The following is an 18962-nucleotide window of genomic DNA, read 5'->3' on the forward strand; positions in this document are numbered from 1 at the left end:
CCTGTTATGCCTTTTTCGGGTTCCTCCAGAGGAGGCCTTTGGAGGAATTCAGAAGCAGATCCCACCTGGTGCTCGTGGCCTGCTATAAGAGGAAGGGAGAAATATTACTTTCCCCTAGTGAAAGCAATACTGTAGCCTACTCCTCCGCCTTTCTATTAAAGTTCGCCTTCAGGTATGCCAACTGACGACAACTTTTGTGTGGGACTTGGACTTGCAGATGTTGTAACAACGGCCTTCCTTGGGCATTGCTGGTGTTCCATCTGCTGAGAAGCTTCAGATGATGCTTGCTGATGCTACACATTGAAGTCTTCCTTTTTGCAACCACCCCATCTGCTCACGCACCTACAGAGGCACCAGAAATTGTGTTCTCACTTGATGTGGGGTAAGAACCTGTAACCCCTACCGCTACAGTATTGTTGTCGCTAGCCCCCAACATCCTCAACTCTGGAGTGTGGTGACAGAGAAATAAAATGTACATGCTCCCTGCTTCACCTCAGTAATCCCAGTCTACGTGCAGAACCAGTGCTGCCTTTTGTGGTTTTTTCTCTCAAACGTGGTCAAATGGTGATATATCTGGCATCTCTCTATGGTCACGCTGACTACGACTACAAAAAAAAAACTGTAACATTGATTTAAATTTTGGTAATGAAGCTTTGATAATGAAACCAGAATTGTAATAAATGAAATAAATATAGATTAAGATTTTTTTATTTAATTCATGAATAAGGTTTTAAATACTGTACACTGTACAGTATGTTTTAAAATTTAGAATCAAATGCCCTTCTCTTGCCAAATGTCAACTCTGAAGGAAGTAATGTGTTGCTGGAAAACATAACAAATCGCTTGCAGAAACTCTGTAGGTACAATGGCAACATTACATTTATCCACACCGATTGTGGTCGAGGCGGTAATGTTGCCATGCACTGAGATCCACAACACCGAGATCTTCCCACTCACCGAGCCCTTCCAGTGCATCTACGCGATAGGGAATCTAAACAGATTACTTCCCAGGATTACTCTCAACACTTGTACAAGCATCAAGATGTCACATCGCATTTGTGCGATCATCAGCAAGGTTTCTTTTCATTCGGTATCAGGCACCAGGCAACACACCTGCACTGCACGATCCAACACACTCCCAGTTGCTCTTTAAAGGATAAAAGCACTTCAGTCTCTGAAGTATAGTCCAACAGCACCAGATTCAGGTTAAGCAGAAGTGGATCATCCTAAAACCAAGTCATGTGCGTCAAATTCGTTGCACGCATTTGTGAGCATAATGACCTCACGATGGGAAGGATGACATCACTTGATCTGCACTAAGGCAACCCTCATGGGTCTAAACCTGCACCCTTGAATTGCCATGGTCGGAGCTAGTTTGGGAGGCCTTGGATAAGGTCAACTCCCAGATCTCGGTTTCAAGAAATTAGTCTCCAGCTGATCCTACCTCCCACGCTAGCGCAAAAACAAAGATTTTACGTGCCACTGGAAATAGATAGTTCTCTTCTACCCATCAACTTAATGGCAGCCGTATTGACGACATGGACAGACTCAAGCACAAGAACAACAGCAACCATACTGACGACATGGACAGACTCAAGCACAAGGACGCTTCTTTTTCAGAACTTGAGTCTGCTGTCAGTAACATTTTGGCTTTACCACTGGTCAGGTGTGACTCAGCATTTGCCAAATCCCGAAACACGAATGAAGTACACTGACTTGACCCTGCCAGGCTGATCGTATGTAAATATTGTAAAGTAAGTTTTTAGGGCATTGTCCTGGTAGTGCACTGTCACTGTACCTTGCCAATGCCATTCATGAGAAACCTTCAAGCCCTTCAGCAAACCAGTTCCCTTATCCAATGAGCAGTTACTTTCAAGGGCTCAGGCCCTTCAAAGGCTATGACAGCAGAAGCCTTGAACCCCACTGAACCCTCGAAGTCAGAGCTAAAGAAGGCTTCCACAATCTCCGGAGCCAGATTTGCACCTCCAGTCTCTTCCTCCTCCAAGAAAGGTGTGGAGAATGCTACGACCCTAACCTGGCCACTCCAGGAAGGTGGGTACTGGGAGGAATGGAATGTTGAAGTAGACATACCCCTCCTACAACTGCCACGAAGTTGGGGGATGATGCCTGTCAAGCTATTGTGTAATGTGACAGTGACACATAACAGATAGCTGGGTGGTGGAAGTCCTTTGGGACAGATACTGCTTAAATTTTAACACCTCTGTTCTCCCCTTACTTGCTCACCGGTACCATTCCAGACCTACCCCTTCTGGGATCACCAAAATCTCTGGCCCTTGCAATGAAGGTGAAAGTGATAGAGGAGAAGATTGCACTCGAAGTCACATGAGACTACTGTATTCTTCAGGCTTCTTCTGTCAACTCTTCCTGGTGGAGAAGTCGACTGGAACATTTTTCCATTACTGGAGAAGCAAGTCCCTTACTGGCATCCCAACCAGCAGTTGCTTCAGTGGTGTCTGAAATGTCACTGGTTGGTAGTCAGTGATCTCCCTTACAGTCTGGTTCCAGTGGATAAGGAAGTACTCCCATACTGGCTTGCTTTTCACTTCCAGAAATGCTGAAATTCACAGAAGCCTCTAAGGAGGGATTAGTCATGCACCTACATATCAACCTGTTTGAAATTTAAGGAGTGCTGCTAGCATTGCAAGCTTTCAAAAAAAAATTCTGGTAGCGTGGATGAGCGACAACTCTATTGTTATGGCTTATGTCAATAAGCAAAGCTGCACTGTTTCTCAGACCGTTTGCAAGTTGGCAAAGCAGTACACATTAGGGCAGTCGACAACGTGGTAGAGCTGTCCATGAGACTCATTCCAGGCAAGAGGAATGTTCTAGCAGACACAATCAAGTTGTGAGGGCCAGTGTGTAAACTTGGAGTGGTCTTTACATCCCTGTACGGTAGAAAGCCCTCATGCTCTTTCAGGCTCACCATCAATCAATCTGTTTGTCACTTGGTTGAATAAAAAGCTTCCAGTATTTCTGCTCTAAGTTCCAAACCTTCCTTTCTTACATCTTTGTGTCCAGCCTCTCAACTTTTGTTTCAAGTTGCAACTGCTCTTCAAAAAAATTTTTTTTTCATTGGATGCATCCTGAGATTTTAGTGCACTGACATTATTATTACAGAGCCTCTCTGCAACCTTATACCTTCTGCGGTTTCCACCCAGTCTTAAAAAACTGAAATATCAGAAGTCAGAGAAATTCTCCTCAGTATGCACCACCTATAATACTTTGAATTTCACAGCCTTTAGTGTAATGCACGATCAACTGATGAAATACTGTTGTACTTAACTGGCATCTATTTATGTTCTATCAGGACCTTTGGGGAATCATGTAGAGTCTTGTATCATACTATTCACTTAGTTGGTAGAAGTTTTTTGCCATTATCTCCTGAATTAGTTTGGCAGAAAGCTTTTTCGATGGTATACCATGTCATCTGGGATGCAACTTTTGGAGTTTCATATCAAGCTTTTTCTTATGTGTTGATCTCATTGTCACATTACAAAATGTTACATACTGTACAGCTTAATGCACCAATTCTATCATTTATATACAGCACCTATCTTCATAATATATTTTCATTTACTCTTATTGCAAAATTTTAATAGTATTGTAAGGTGAAAAATGTGGGGGCGAGCATATTAGTACTACACAGGTAATTAGTTAATTAGCTTTTCTCAGCCCTTTAGTCATCATTATATTGTAATGGTTAGATTTCACAGTACAGAAATTGGTAAGACATTGGTTCAATGTTAATCTTAATAATGACTTTTCATGTATGTAAGTGGAGTATTATTATTAACTACTGTAATTGGTTCACAGTCTCACTGATTATGTTTTTTCTTTCCAGAAATGTTGTTGCCAGCTTCTGCTAATGTATATTATGCTATCAATACTCAATACGACCTTAATTTTGTCTTGAGAAGAAGAAGACATGGTGATGAAAACACCATAATTCGTCGAAATCCAGCCAAGGATCACAAAATACGAAAAAAGTTGCTGGTCACTTAGTAATTACTGTATATTTGAAGCTTACCTTCAATGGCAACTGTGAATTCCATCCATTTCCAAGGATACTCTTCATTCCTAGTCTTGCGCAGCCAGCTTGTGTGATTTTCCCCACTTTTTGTTTGATGTTGACTTCTACAAATATGAAGCTTTGGAGACCTATCTGATATCTTCCCTTATACTTTGTGATACAACCATTACCAAATGCTTGCTCTTTGATGGCACCTGAAAAATGGAAATTGTAGTATTATGATACAGTGTAATGATACAAGAAATTGGAAAAGGCTGCTATGTCACCAAGTGGGTTCGTATCTGAACCTTGAAGGAAAAACTTTCTATACACCAGTTTTTTTTTATCCCTTCTACCAATTATGTGGAATAGACAAGCTTTTTTTATTTGCTATTTATTGAATAACTCATTCCTGTGTGTACGTAAGGTGGTAATCTTGAGAACAACAGTATTGGTTGTAAAAATTTAGAGATATGGCTCTCAGTATTCCTGTGCTGTGAAATTATACTGTGTTTATCTTTATTAATGTTCACTTGTAATAAGTATCTCGAGCAGTTCATTAATCAAGTACAGTACTCAACCTGTAAAAGTGGGAGTTGTAATCATACTGGAGGAATGTTGTCCACATTTTACCTTCTGTTTTATTATATAATACTCAAAAGGTTTGTTTCCATAAGATGTACTCTCATTTTAGGCTCTGAAAATGTTTTCAGCAATAAGCTTTAATTGTGGATTCTGGAGAAATTGTGTGATCTGTGTCTTTACTCTCTTTCAAAGAATAAACAACGAATATGTACATTTACCACATTCTTAAATGTACTGTACTTTATTTATTTCTGTCTTGCACCCTTCTTTAGCATTAGTACCATGATGCCGTTGTCTTGAATTAGAGTCCGAAGCTAATTCATGACAAGCCACACGTGATATAGACTTAACATTTCCCATTATTTTGTGATAAAAGAAAATGGGAGTATTGTGCACATTGTTTATAACATATTTGATCTATGGTAATTTCTTCCTTTCCTGTCACAAAAACTTATCATTTATATTGTACAATCCTCCAGGCCTTATTGGCAACCTTTTCTGGTATATTACATAGGTTTTTTGTCACCATTGATAATGCTCTCTCTGTGGTTGATTACCCTCCTTTTTTTCTATTTCAAATCATTCAAATGTACATGAATGAGTTAAGTACCTTGGTAACAAAAAACCCAAGTATATTATACAGAAATTTTAATATCTTCTATTTAGATACTACAAAAGTACTGAAAGTTGTTGACAGAGTTCAAATTCTATCCTTGTGAGAATGTACATAATTTGTAGGTTATGTTGTATACTTGTAAAAACTCTCTGTTGTTACCTTTGTAAATACAGTCTATCATTTCTAGACAATTTGTAACAGAATAATTTTCTTAACCTTCATAATACATAAAATTATTATTTTCAATTATAAAATATATTTTTGCAAACTACCTGATGCTTGACTAGAGTATCTATAAAACAGACAGAAATAAAAATAAGGCAATGTGTATTCAGAATGCTAACCACATGCATTTTGCAAAGGAGTAAACCGAGTCTACAACTGGAAAAGCATGAGGTATTCCAAAATGGCTACATCAGTAAACCTGGTTGGGAAAGGACTTGTAACCAGATAAGCATTCTGGCTATTTAATATTGTAACATTATCATAACATAGACATAAAATTGCATCTAAAGCTCTTAGGCATCCAAGATACTTTATGAGTGCACTACAGCATAAATTTTATGATGAAGTCTGCAACCAGGTCACCTAGTAAACCATGCTGTCGATATGGTATAGCTATTTTTATTCTGCATTTATTCATTTTATTTTTGGCCACATGTCTAGGTGATTTGAATTCATTTCAATAATTAACCCCTCGGTGTGTTCTGCAGTCATTGCAGCATAGCTAAAGTTGGAACTATAATGCTTTATTTTAGCAAGATAACTAGTTCAGAATTAGCCACTCTTATTATTATTATTATTATTATTATTATTATTATTATTACACACCAAGCTGCAACCCTAGTTGGAAAAAGAGTATGCTATGAGCCCAAGGGCTCCAACAGAAAAAAATAGCCCAGTGAGGAAAGGAAATAAGGAAATAAATAAACTACATGAGAAGTAATGACTAATTAATACATAAAATATTTTAAGATCAGTAACAACGTTAAAAGGATCTATCATTTAAACTATAGGGAAACCTACATCAGCGTGTTTAACATAAAAACATTCGCTGCAAGTTTCAACAACCCAATTAGGAAGATTATTCCACAATCTGGTCACAGCTGAAACAGAATTTCTGGAATACTGTGTAGTATTGAGCCTTATGATGAAGAAGGCATGATTGCTGGATTGGAATCAACTGCATACCTAGTATTGCATGCAGGATGGTACTGTCTGGAAAGATCTGAATTCAATGGATGGTCAGAGTTATGAAAAATCTTCTGCAACATGCATAAAGAACTGAACAACGGGGCCAGAGATTAATATATAGATCAGGAATAAGAAATTCAAGTTACCACATATTCTTTTCCAACAAATTAAGATGAGATTCAGCAGCTGAAGAGCACGAGAACAATACTCAAAACAAGACAAAATGAAAGAGTTAAAATACTAATTTAAAATAAATTGATCAATGAAAATCTTGAAAGACTTTCTCTGTTTCTCAAAAGTGAGTTTGCTATTAAAAAAATAACACCTAAAATTTTGAAAGAGTTGTATATAGTTATCAAAACATCAATGTTGAGCTCTGGATATTAGGAGCCACTGTTCCTGACCTACTTACAATCATACTTTGAATTTTGTTAGGGTTCAGTTTCATGTCCGATGATTTGCACCATCACTAATTTTAACAATCTCTATTAAAGGATTCAGCCATGCGAGATCGACATCCAAGAGATGGAATTGATGCAAAGAGAGTAGCATCATTAGCATATGCAACAAGCTTGTTTTCTAGGTCTAACCACGCACATTGTGTATATAGCATGGGCAGTAATGGTCCAAGAACACTACTCTGATAATGATTTGAAACAATGGTAGGCCTATACCTGCATTAAATACCGTACCTTTATATTTGCTATCTAGAATAGTATGTGCAAACAGGAATTGCTTTTTTATAATTATCAACTCTTAACTTGAGAACTTTAAAAAAGTACAAAATGTTAAATTATTGAAATGTGCAAAATTAAAAAATAAATCAATAATCCTATTGCTTCAGGAATTCTTAGAACTTGTATAAGCTAACTCACCAGCAGTAGCAAGATCCTGTGACTAAAAACTGGGGAGGTAGGAGATGGAGGTTAATGAGCAGGATGCCTTGGCTAATCATCTTGGACTCAGAACCTCTTAACTAGAGAATCCATTCTTAGAATGCATCTTGTTCTTAACTAGGGAACTTTCTGGCCAGTGTTTCCTAACTTTTCAGTTTTCATGTGTCTGAAAATCTTGTATATGTATTTAGTCAGTTAAAGAATTCTTGAGATATTTAGATTTGGTTTCTATTTCATCTTCACCAATTATTAAATAATTCTATCCTTCTTTCCTCTAATTTGTCAAGAGATAATTGAGATTAGTGTGGCTGAATCTTGCTTTCTAATTTATCTCTTCTTGCCTTAGTATCTTCTCATTTGATGCTTGTTGGTAGAAAGGGCATTACAGTGCCTTGGTTTCACTTGGCTTGACTCATTTGAGTAGTGGAAACATTTTATGGAGGGTCACCCATTTAAGGTACTTGCAAATTTGCCTGTGATAACCCTGATTGGAGTTCTTATAAACCTCTTGGGCATTCACTCCAACTATTAAAATAAGGCACATCTTGGCAGTTGTTCTCCATGCTTGACGAGTAGTTTTTTTTTTTTTGTCAGGTCAATTAACTTGAATGAAGGTAAGGATTATTTGAATTGCTAATCAAGCCCTAGTCAAAAACTGTCTTTTACAATGAGACTAACCCTCATTTAGGCGTGTATAAGCCATTTATGCCCGAATTACTTCTAATTACAGTATTGATAATCATGGTTAAAGCATATGTTTGATAATAATAATAATCTCTCATTCAGTAAATGATATGCTGCTTGCGAATTGTATGTCATGCTATATAAGTACAGTATTGTCATGTTCGTTAGTGGGAATGGGTGATCACAGGCCCAAATGTCATTATTGAGGGCAATCATATAAAAAAAAAGCATATAGCCCATAAATATCCTAAATGTACTCATCACCGAATGGAAAACATACTCCATACCCATTCAGCTCTCTACTAAAATTGGTCTGTTGAACACTCTTCAACATTCTGTAACACTAGGCCTACTACAAATAATAATGAAAAATAAAAATCTCCCAATAAAATGTAGTTGAAATAGAAACACCATGCCTACCCAAAATGCAGTTCAATAGTACAACAGTAAATATATTCATTTTGCCAAAGGGGTGGATTGGATTTATGGGCTATATAGCCCAGCACTGGGATCTGTGGGGTCATTCAGCACACAAATGCCTCTTTTGTAAAACTTAGGAGTAACTACTATGAGGTAAAAGTTTGAAGAGGTTGGACAGCAAGATGGAAGAAAGGAAGCAAGAATGGAGGTGAACTCTAAGAATATAAAGCAAGAGCATCAAGGGTTCGAAAAAACGTTGCAAAGACTCATTACTAATGACTACAGTGCACTGAGTGAAGTGCACTAACAACACGACAAGAGGAACCGAGGATTATTAAGATATTTGCAGCCTTTCTTTACAGATAATTATACAGTATGTCTTTACTTTCTTCAGTATCTAAAGCATGAATTTTTTCCTCTTACATTTCACCCTCTTTTCCCACTTTGTCAAAGATCTTAAAATCTAATGTTAATCCATCAATAAAAATATAATTATTTGTGTGTCTTCATGTTTAAATTTATATTTTCTCGTTGTACTTATTTATAATAACAGTAAATGTCTGAAAGCAAAGATCACAGTTGTGTTGGAATTATGCATATTCTTTAATATACAGGAGCTTTAACTATAAATTCTGTACTGTTTTATTCATAAGAATATATATAAATCTAAGACACTTTTATGGACCTTGCTTTGTGAAATTTTTCATCACTTGTGATTTCTGACATACTGGTAATAACAGATGTTTTCATCAATGAACATACTCCCTCTTTTATGTTGCAGATCATTAGTTTCGAAGAAAATTATTTATTTCACCTCAAGTTTCACCTAAATCTTTCATATCATAACCACAATAATCTCATTAGAGCCTAACCTAGGAGAGGGATACTGACAAAATACATCAGCAAAAAAAGTTTAGAAACATGTTAAAAATCATGGCAGTTTTTACCTGTTCTCTACATTCCTTAAGATAAATCATCTATTAATTCACGTGGCTGTGCAAGATGCAAAATCACTATAACTCTCTTAATCCATATCTGATTTTTAAAGAGATGGGCAAAATCTTTAGTTAATTATATTTGTCTCATAATTATTATTATTATTATTATTATTATTATTATTATTATTATTATTATTATTATTATTATTATTATTATTATTATTATTAACATTGCCATCAACAAATGATCTACGTGGATCAACAAGTTGAAATTCCTAAGGGATATATCTAAGGAGGATACTTTAAGCCCAAGGACTCCAACAGGGAAAAATATCCCAGTGAAGGAAATAAATAAACATATAACAAGTGATGAAAAACGAATGTAGAATATCTTAAAGGTTTAAAGGGCGCTCATGAATGGCACAGGCAAGGGACAGTGACATTGCCCTAGCAATCAGGACAATGCCCTAAAGACTGACCATATATTATATGATCAGCGCCCATGCAACCTCTCCACCCAAGCTATGACCAGGAAGGGCCAGGCAGTGGCTGCTGATGACTCAGCAGACAGACCTATAGGCTCCCCCCAAACACCCCAACCTAAGCTCACAAGGATGGTAAGGTTGCAGACACTAAGGGCACTAACGAGTCTGAGCGGGACTCGAACCTCCATCTGGCAGACACCAGATAGAGACGTTACCAATCAGGCCACAACAAACCAAGATCAGTAACAACATATAAATACATCTGTCTTATATAAACTATAGAAAGAGACTTATGTCAGCTTGTTCAATATAAAAACATTCACAGCAAGTTTGAACTTCTGAAGTTCCACCGATTCAACTGCCTGATTAAGAAGATCATTCCACAATCTGGTCATAGCTGGACTAAAACTTCTAAAATAGTGTGTGGTATTAATCCTTATGATGGAGAATGTAAAACTGTTAGAATTAACTACATACCTAGTATTACATGCAGGGTGAAAGTATGGGAAGATCCGAATGCAGAGGATGGCTAGACTTATGAAAAATCTAATGCAGCAGGCATAAAGAACTAACTGAATGACAGTGCCAGAGATTATCATCTATATCAGGAATAAGAAATTTAATGGACCACAAATTTTTGCCCAACAAATCAAAATGAGATTCAGCACTTGACGACCCGACAGGAGAAAAATACTCGAAACAAGGCAGTAAGAAGGAATTAAGCATTTCTTCAGAATAGATTAATTACCGAAAATCTAGATAGAATTTCTCAATAAGCCAATTTTTTGTTGAATTAGAAGAAACAGACTGGCAATAAAAAGGTCTTATCCTATTTAAAATCAAACTTAACAATAACAAGAGCAATCTGAGATTTCTGACCTCCGCCAAAGGTTAATGGAGTTATCCATGGCCTAAGACCTATCAGTAGTAGAGATTTCGTCAAAATCTGTTATTTTGTTTTGACATTATCTTTAAAATGGCAAAAATTGCAAATCCGGATCCGGATCATCTCCAAAATTTCATGGAGTCGTCCATGACTTACTATCTACATGTGGTGAAAATTTCGTCAAAAATCCGTCGAGTAGTTTTAACGTAAGCATGTCCACAGACACAGACAAATAAATAAATAAACAAATAAACTAGATTCCGGATTCGGATCATATCCAAAATTCAATGGGGTCGTCCACGACCTGTGGGGAAAATTTTGTCAAAATCCGTCGAGTAATTTTGACATATATCTTTAAAATGGCGGAAAATGCAAATCCAGATCTAGAATCCCGATCTGGGCCATCTCCAAAATTTAACGGGGTCATGTCATGCATGACCTATGATCTATCTGTGGTAAAAAATTCGTCAAAATCCGTCGAGTAGTTTTGACGTAATCCTGTCCACAGACAAATAAGAAAAAATATAAACAAACTAGAATCCGGATCCGGATCATTTCCAAAATTTAATTTCGTCGTCAATGACGTAAGATCTATCTGTGGGGAAAATTTCGTCAAAATCTGTTGAGTAGTTTTGACGTTATCTTAAAAATTGCAAAAATGCAAATCCGGATCTAGAATCCAGATCCGGATCAGCTTCAAAAATTTAATGGAGGCGTGATTGACCTAAGATCTATGTGGTGAGAATTTCGTCAAAATCCGTCGATTAATTTTGACGTAATCCTGTCCACACACACACGAAAAATCCAAATCCGGATCCAGATCGGCTCCAAAATTTAACAGGATGGTCCATGTCCCATGGTCAATCTTCGGAGAAAATTTCATAAAAATATTTTCAAGGAGTTTTGACGCAACCTTGTCCACAGACACACATGAATAAACCGACTCGATTGCAATACCTCCTTGGCAGAGGTAATGATGACAAAAACAATATTCACACGAATACGTATAAGGCAACTCATACAATCCATACACTAAAGATAAAATGCAGCATAAATTTGGTCAACATGGTGGAGCCGACACACAATGCAAGGCTAAGTACCCTCCAAGGCAGCCCCTTCAACTGAAGGGAGGAAGGTAACGATGGTTGTAAAAATTAATCCCAGAAAGGAAGATGAACAGATAGGGAAAAGGTAACTTCTAGATAAACCACCAGACATCCATGGCCCTTCTATTAAACCTGCCCAAAACACCATAAAAAAAACAAGAGGAAGATACAACAAAAAGAATAATGTGCCTGAGTGTACTCTCAAGCAAGAGAACTCTAAACCAAGACAGTAGATGACCATGGTACTAAGGTTACAGCACTATCCAAGACTAGAGAACAATTCTTTGATTTGGGAGTGCCTTTCTCCTGGATAAACTGCTTACCGTAACTCGAATCTTTTCTACAATTAAAGGTTTAAAGGCCGCCCATGAATAACAAAGGCGAGGAGCAGTGACATTGCCTTAGCTAGCAGGACAATGACATAGGGACTGACCATATATAATCCCTGTGATCAGCGTCGAAATCCGCTCTCCACACAAGCTAAGACCCGGGAAAACCTGGCAATGGCTGCCGATGATTCGGCACGTAGATCTATGGGGTCCCCAAACACCCACATCCTCAGCTCACAAGGATGGTGAGGTTGCAGACACTACAATGAACTATCTAGTTTGAGTGCGACTCGATTTCCCATCCAGTAGAACGCCAGGCAGTATTGTTTCTAACAGGCCACCACAAAATGGAAAGTAACCATTGAACAATTACAATGCAGTACGTAAACCCTTTTGTAAAGGACAATTTCGTATCCCAGTGTTATCAGGATACAGTACGAGGAAAGCGGGGAATCTGTAAATAATAGGCCAGGCTGTTTGGTGTAAGTGTAGGTAAAGGAAAAATGAGCCGTGCCCAAAGAAGAATCCAATTTAGTACTATCTAGCCAGTTAAAGGAGCCATTAACTCTCTACCGGTAGTATCTCAACGGGTGGCTGGTGTCTTGGAAAACCTAAATTTATCACTGTCAGTTGAAATTCGGACATCCACGTAAAACAAGCTTTAAGTCTTCATCACGAAAGTACAAAAATCCAAAAGTAGATAATGATTTCATGATGACCATTTAGTTCTTGAAACATGCCTTCGATTCAACATACATTTAGTACTGGATTGAAATAATATTCAACATATTTCCCTATCAAAACACGAAGCAACACTGCCACTTCTAAATCAAGTACCAACACATTACCCACCGCCCCCTCCCCGGTCATCCAAGAAAAAAATATATATGTGATTCCTAAAGAATAAAAAAAACTTTGGCAAACTACTGTAAGTATATCTGCAGATAATAATAATAATAATAATAATAATAATAATAATAATAATAATAATAATAATAATAATAATAGGGAAGTGGGGAATATGGGGAAAGGAAGAGTACCCCTGGATACAATCCAGTTTGTAGCTCAAAGGCAGGTACTCGAGATGGGAAAGATTAAGGAAATAGGGAGAAAGAGAAGTACAGGAGAAAAGAATAAAAGAGAGGGGCAGACCCTCTTGCGATATTAGGAAATGGTTCTCTTCATCCATAGTTCTTATTTCAAACGATAATATCCAAGTGATCTGAACAAATGCACTATGTATATACAGGATAAGATGCCCACGAAAATTACGATTTTAACTTACAGTAAATCCATTGTTAAAATAAATTATATATCCTAATGTTATATCTCAGGTTTAAAATATATTTGCTCATTACACAAAAATAGGAAATTTGTCGCATAAAACAAACATCATCTCTAACGTGTGACACACTACAATACTAATACCGTAATTGGTGTATGACCTATAAAATTGAATATTCATAAGACATAATGAGATCCAGTGATGATAGCCTTTAAGATGGATGGCTGGAACTTTAGACCTATTATTTTTGTGCGTAGATTTTATGCTTATTAATGAAAAGCTGAAATGTAGGCCTACTTTTACAATAACAAATTTTAAACAAAAGTCATGATATCTATTTTCCCTCGGGTACCGCTTTAGAAATGAAATATCACCAGCTACATTCCACAACTTGTTTAGCTTATATTACGGGAACCAACAGTAGCTATATCAACTACTCAATAGAGAAAAAAACTCAAATTTAGTCCCATTTAATTCTGTTGCACTCACTGTGTACAATGTCATGTTTATGTCGGAAATCAGATACTTCCATCTTTATACATTTATTATGACTGTACCACTTACGAAAAATCAGTCGTTTTTACAAGACAAACAGATAAAACTCTCTCTCTCTCTCTCTCTCTCTCTCTCTCTCTCTCTCTCTCTCTCTCTCTCTCTCTCTCTCTCTCTCACCAAAATCTTTACCCAATAACATCTGAATAAAATATCTTTTATCAACATCGTTTTATGTTTGCATTCTTATGTATAAAAGTAAAAGAAGTCTTTTTGACTAATATAGCAAATATCTGCAGAACAATAAGATTACAACATGAGAGAGAGAGAGAGAGAGAGAGAGAGAGAGAGAGAGAGAGAGAGAGAGAGAGAGAGAGAGAGAGGGGCGTTCTGATTTGTATGATAGAGGTGTCCAAGCGTTGGAGCAGTAAAGAGAAGACCATTCAGTAACTCGGGGACATCACTGCTATCACACTATGATGAAGAACTTGAAGGAGGTTTCGGAGGACAAGAGGTTGGAACAGTGGTAAAGTAGAAGGCTAAAAGGTGGACGCACCTAAGGCCATATGCACACTAATGAAACAAAGTTAGATAAAAAAAAGACTAGACCTTAACTCTTACCCTTCAAAGGCCTACACTAACCTTGAGTTCCTGTGCCAATCCTAATTCAAGGACTAAACTACCTTGAATTCCTTTTCTAATCCTAATTTAAAGTCCTGGTCCGCGACGGACCGCATAGGACCAGAACCCTCGGCTCTGATTCGTGGGTGGTGATAACAGGTCTGAGTGTAATTTCCACAATGTGTCTTAAATCTTCCGACGCCATTAGAAAAAATAAGATTGTTAAGCCCTGTTCACAGCATACGACGATAAATAGGTCTATTTCCTCACTCAGTCACATTTACGTTCACAAACAGGTAGAATGAGACCTTTCATCTTTCCACAAAAATTACAGAGGAGAAATGTTTGAAAAGGGACAGAAAGAGCATTCGTATACAATTTGAAGGTCACTTATCCTTTCACTTCAAAGGAGCGTCCTACCCAACCCCCTTCAGGGAAGAAGAGGAAGAAGCTCCTCATAAGGACCAGACAAATCCTGTTGCCTCATTGGGAACACAACTTGTTTACAAAGAAATCTATAATCAAATTAGGTCCTTTATAGTGTTCGTTTCATCGTTTGGGGACTTCAGACAGTTAGGGTAAATTCTTCAGGACCAGATCTTAATAGAAATTTCTAAGCGGTATCCATTTTTGTCTCTTAAATATGCACTTCATCCTCATAACCACTTTGCTACCATCTTCAAATGTATGGGTTCATAACTTACAAAATGACGAGTAATTTTTTAAAATCTCTGACATTTCATATAATCTTGAAAACTCTTAAGGTAGACTTTCATTGAAACAAATAAACTCAAAGTTGGACTAATAGAGAGAGAGAGAGAGAGAGAGAGAGAGAGAGAGAGAGAGAGAGAGAGAGAGAGAGAGCGCGTTAATAAACGCCTAAAACATCTCAAGGTCATTCAGTTTTCAAACTAACTTCGATCTAATAACATAAGAAATACTAATAAAAACAACACCACACCTGTATTGCGAAACATGACTAATTAAACGGCATGACTTCAGACTTACCCTATAAATTTACTAAAATGCTGTCATCTAAAATTATTACCAGATTAATAATAATAATAATAATAATAATAATAATAATAATAATAATAATGATAGCAACTTAGTTTCTATTTTGTCGTGCATAAGCTTTCCAATTTCAACGTAAAGCGTGCAAGCCACTGAGACGATTTATAACTCCTAAAAACCTGTCTGGTGTTTGACAAAAAATTACAATATGCATGTTAGTTAACGGCTATGTTTGATCAAAATATATATATATATATATATATATATATATATATATATATATATAATATATATATATATATATATATATATATATATATATATTATATATATATATATATATATATATATACATACATACATACATACAGGTAGTAGATTGGCTAAGGCACCAGCCACCCATTGACATACTACCGCTAGAGAGTTATCTGGTCATTTGACTGGCCAGGCATATACATCGGAACCCTTTCTTTGGTTACGGCTCATATCCTCTTTGCCGACATATACCGAGAATAGTCTGGCCTCTTCTTTACATATTCTCCTCTTTCCTCATACACTTGACAACACTGAATTACCTAAAAATTCTTCTTCGTTAAGAGGTTACCTATTACACTATAATTGTTCAGTGGCTACTTTCCTCTTGGTAAGGGTAGAAGAGACTCTTTAGGTATGGTAAGCAGCTCTTCTAGGAAAAGAAAACTCCAAAATCAAACCATTGTTCTCTATTCTTGGGTAGTGCCATAGCCTCTGTACCATGGTCTTCCACTGTCTTGGATTAGAGTTCTCTTGCTTGAGGGTACACACGGAACACTATTCTATCTCGTTTCTCTCCCTCTTGTTATTTTTAAGTTTTCATAGTTTATATATGAATTATTTATTTTAATGTTGTTATTGTTATTAAACTTCTCTTCTGGTTTTTCCTTATTCCCTTTCCTCAATGGGCTATTTTCCTTGTTGGAGCCCTTGGGCTTATAGCATCCTGCTTTTTCAACTAGGATTGTAACTAAGCAAATTATAGATATATATATATATATATATATATATATATATATATATATATATATATATATGTATATATGTATATATATACATACACATATATAGCTATATAGATATATATCTATATCTATATCTATATCTATATATATATATATATATGTATATATATATTTATAGATATATATATATATATATATATATATATATATATATAGACATAGAGATATATAGATATATGTATATATATCCATATATATATATGTATATATATATGTATATATATACATATAATTTCAAGAAATTTCTAGACATTGGCATTTAAAATGGTAGATGAAACAATTTGCATAAAAACTTGAATCAACGATAAACTATTAAATGTTAGTGGAATTTGATTTAAAACATTTCCTTTTTGTTTTCATGCATTTCTCTAACATTTTGAGTCTAATATCTCATTTCTAAACTTTGATTACTATTTTGCTTTTATCTGCTCCTCAGTTACACAATCAATGAAGTAGTGGCATTGGTAAATTATAGCCTCCCTTGCTGATTCTGGTCTAGATTACTTTGTATCGCTTATTAATAAAAAGATATAACTTTTTTTTCAAACTACTAGGACATTGGATATCCGTATTTGATCTTCAATTCTATTTTTTTTACATAAAAACTCCATCAATTTGTGCAAGTCTAAACTGAAGGATCTATAACTAGCTCTTCTGAATAGACCCATTCCACTATCTTTTTCAGGCAATTATTCCACCTACATTTCCAAAGCTCCTGGTCCTCTCCCTGTACCATTTTCTAGAACTGTACACTCACAAATATTCTTTGTCCTTATCGCAAAAACAATTTATGTAGGTACTAACTCATGTTTTGTAATTTTCTTAGTTTAATTGCAATATCCTGAACGTATCATTCCTCTTGAAAAGTGACTTAGCTCATCCCAATAAAGGATGACCATACTAATCCTTGCAACAGCAACATTTTGTTTTACCACAAAGATTACTAGAGTACTAGAACAATTCCATAAGAGCATTAAACCGTGATAAATACAACTTTCGCCGTTCATATTTCACAGATGGTTTGTTACCTCGGTAGGACTTACGTGAATGTCTTGTTGAAACTACTGATATTCCTAAGGTTCCTGCAAGAAATTGGCATATGGTTTGTTAGTCAAACATGTTGCTTGTGGATCTAATCCTCAATTCAAATTCATTCATTGACTCAAACCTTTCTCTATGATTGCATCTTTGTTTTAAATTTTAAATCACCCTTGATTTGAAAGAAAAACACAGAGGTATCTTGCTAAATTTTTGAGGAAAAAAGTAATAAACAAAATGGACAATGGTGTTTTCACATACAGAATTGACTGTACAATGTTTTGATAAAATCAACGACGAAAAATTATACAAATACTTCTGTGATTTGAAAGAAATGTTCCTAAAAATATTTATCCATTTTCTTTTCATGGATCACGATGGTAGTTTTTAATGCAAACGTACATAAAACAAGACCCTTTATTCTAAGAAAATTTGAATGGAATTACAGTATTTATCAACTTCTTTTATGGCTCCATATTTCTAAAAAAAAACACTATAAACTTCAAAACTACTGCACGAGAAAAACTTCTTTTACATAATTATATATTCATAGGCAACATTCAAATCCACAAAAACAAAACTTTGGAATTCCCATACCAACCTTAAAATCAACAAACGGTATCTTTTTCAATACAACTCATCATCTTTATCCTTACCTACGTAAGCAGATGAATCCAAGACCAGATGAACAAGGAATTTAAATCACACCCATAAATCTCATGAATAAAATCCTAGCCAACTTCTAGTTTGGATCACAATGGGTTTCTTACGTAGCGGGCGGTCAGACCTTTGTGAGGCTTCAGGTACCCCAAAGAAGACAGGTTTCTGGTTTAGAGAAGAAACAAGTCTTACTCTTCTTCTGCCTCCGGCCAGATGCCCCGATAGACAAGAAAACCATCGGCAGGTAAGTTACTATTTTGGGATTTTGTTGCAATGGCGACCAAGTATTTCGCAACCGGTTGGCCAAATTGCGAATTGTATTTCTTTGATACAGCGAAGATTCTCATAGGATGGGCAAAAGGAATAAGATGGGCTAAGGGAAGTGATGATTCTCATAAGAGGGTCTTAAGGAAGTGGGGATTCTTATAAGAGGGTTTTAAGGAAGTGGGGATTCTTATAAGAGGGGCTTGTAGTGATGATTCTCATGAAAGGGGCTTAAGAAAATGATGATTCCTATAATAGGGGCTTAATGAAGTGATAATTCTTATGAGAGTGGATTAAGGAAGTGATGATTCTCATAAGAGGGCCTAAAGGAAGTGATGATTCTCATAAAAGGAGCTAAAGG

General features: G+C 36.2%; 1 protein-coding gene and 1 long non-coding RNA gene across 4 annotated transcripts in view; one reads left to right on the forward strand and one right to left on the reverse strand.

The window, feature by feature from the left end:
* The window catches only part of LOC137621500 (ral guanine nucleotide dissociation stimulator-like 1), a 43998-nt gene extending 39809 nt beyond the window's left edge, over positions 1-4189 (forward strand). For all 3 annotated transcript variants that reach the window (XM_068351851.1, XM_068351853.1, XM_068351852.1), the window contains exon 15: positions 3863-4189. In XM_068351851.1, coding sequence (XP_068207952.1) covers positions 3863-4023 — 161 coding nt within the window. In that variant the 3' untranslated portion in view covers positions 4024-4189. The remainder of the gene's footprint in view (positions 1-3862) is intronic.
* LOC137621501 (uncharacterized) overlaps positions 1-18962 on the reverse strand; it is a 190030-nt gene that overhangs the window by 4675 nt on the left and 166393 nt on the right. Inside the window, exon 3 of the long non-coding RNA XR_011040251.1 lies at positions 4049-4245. This is a non-coding gene — a long non-coding RNA (uncharacterized lncRNA). The remainder of the gene's footprint in view (positions 1-4048; positions 4246-18962) is intronic.

This window comes from Palaemon carinicauda, chromosome 28, assembly GCF_036898095.1.
Source record: "Palaemon carinicauda isolate YSFRI2023 chromosome 28, ASM3689809v2, whole genome shotgun sequence".
NCBI classification, from domain to species: domain Eukaryota; kingdom Metazoa; phylum Arthropoda; class Malacostraca; order Decapoda; family Palaemonidae; genus Palaemon; species Palaemon carinicauda.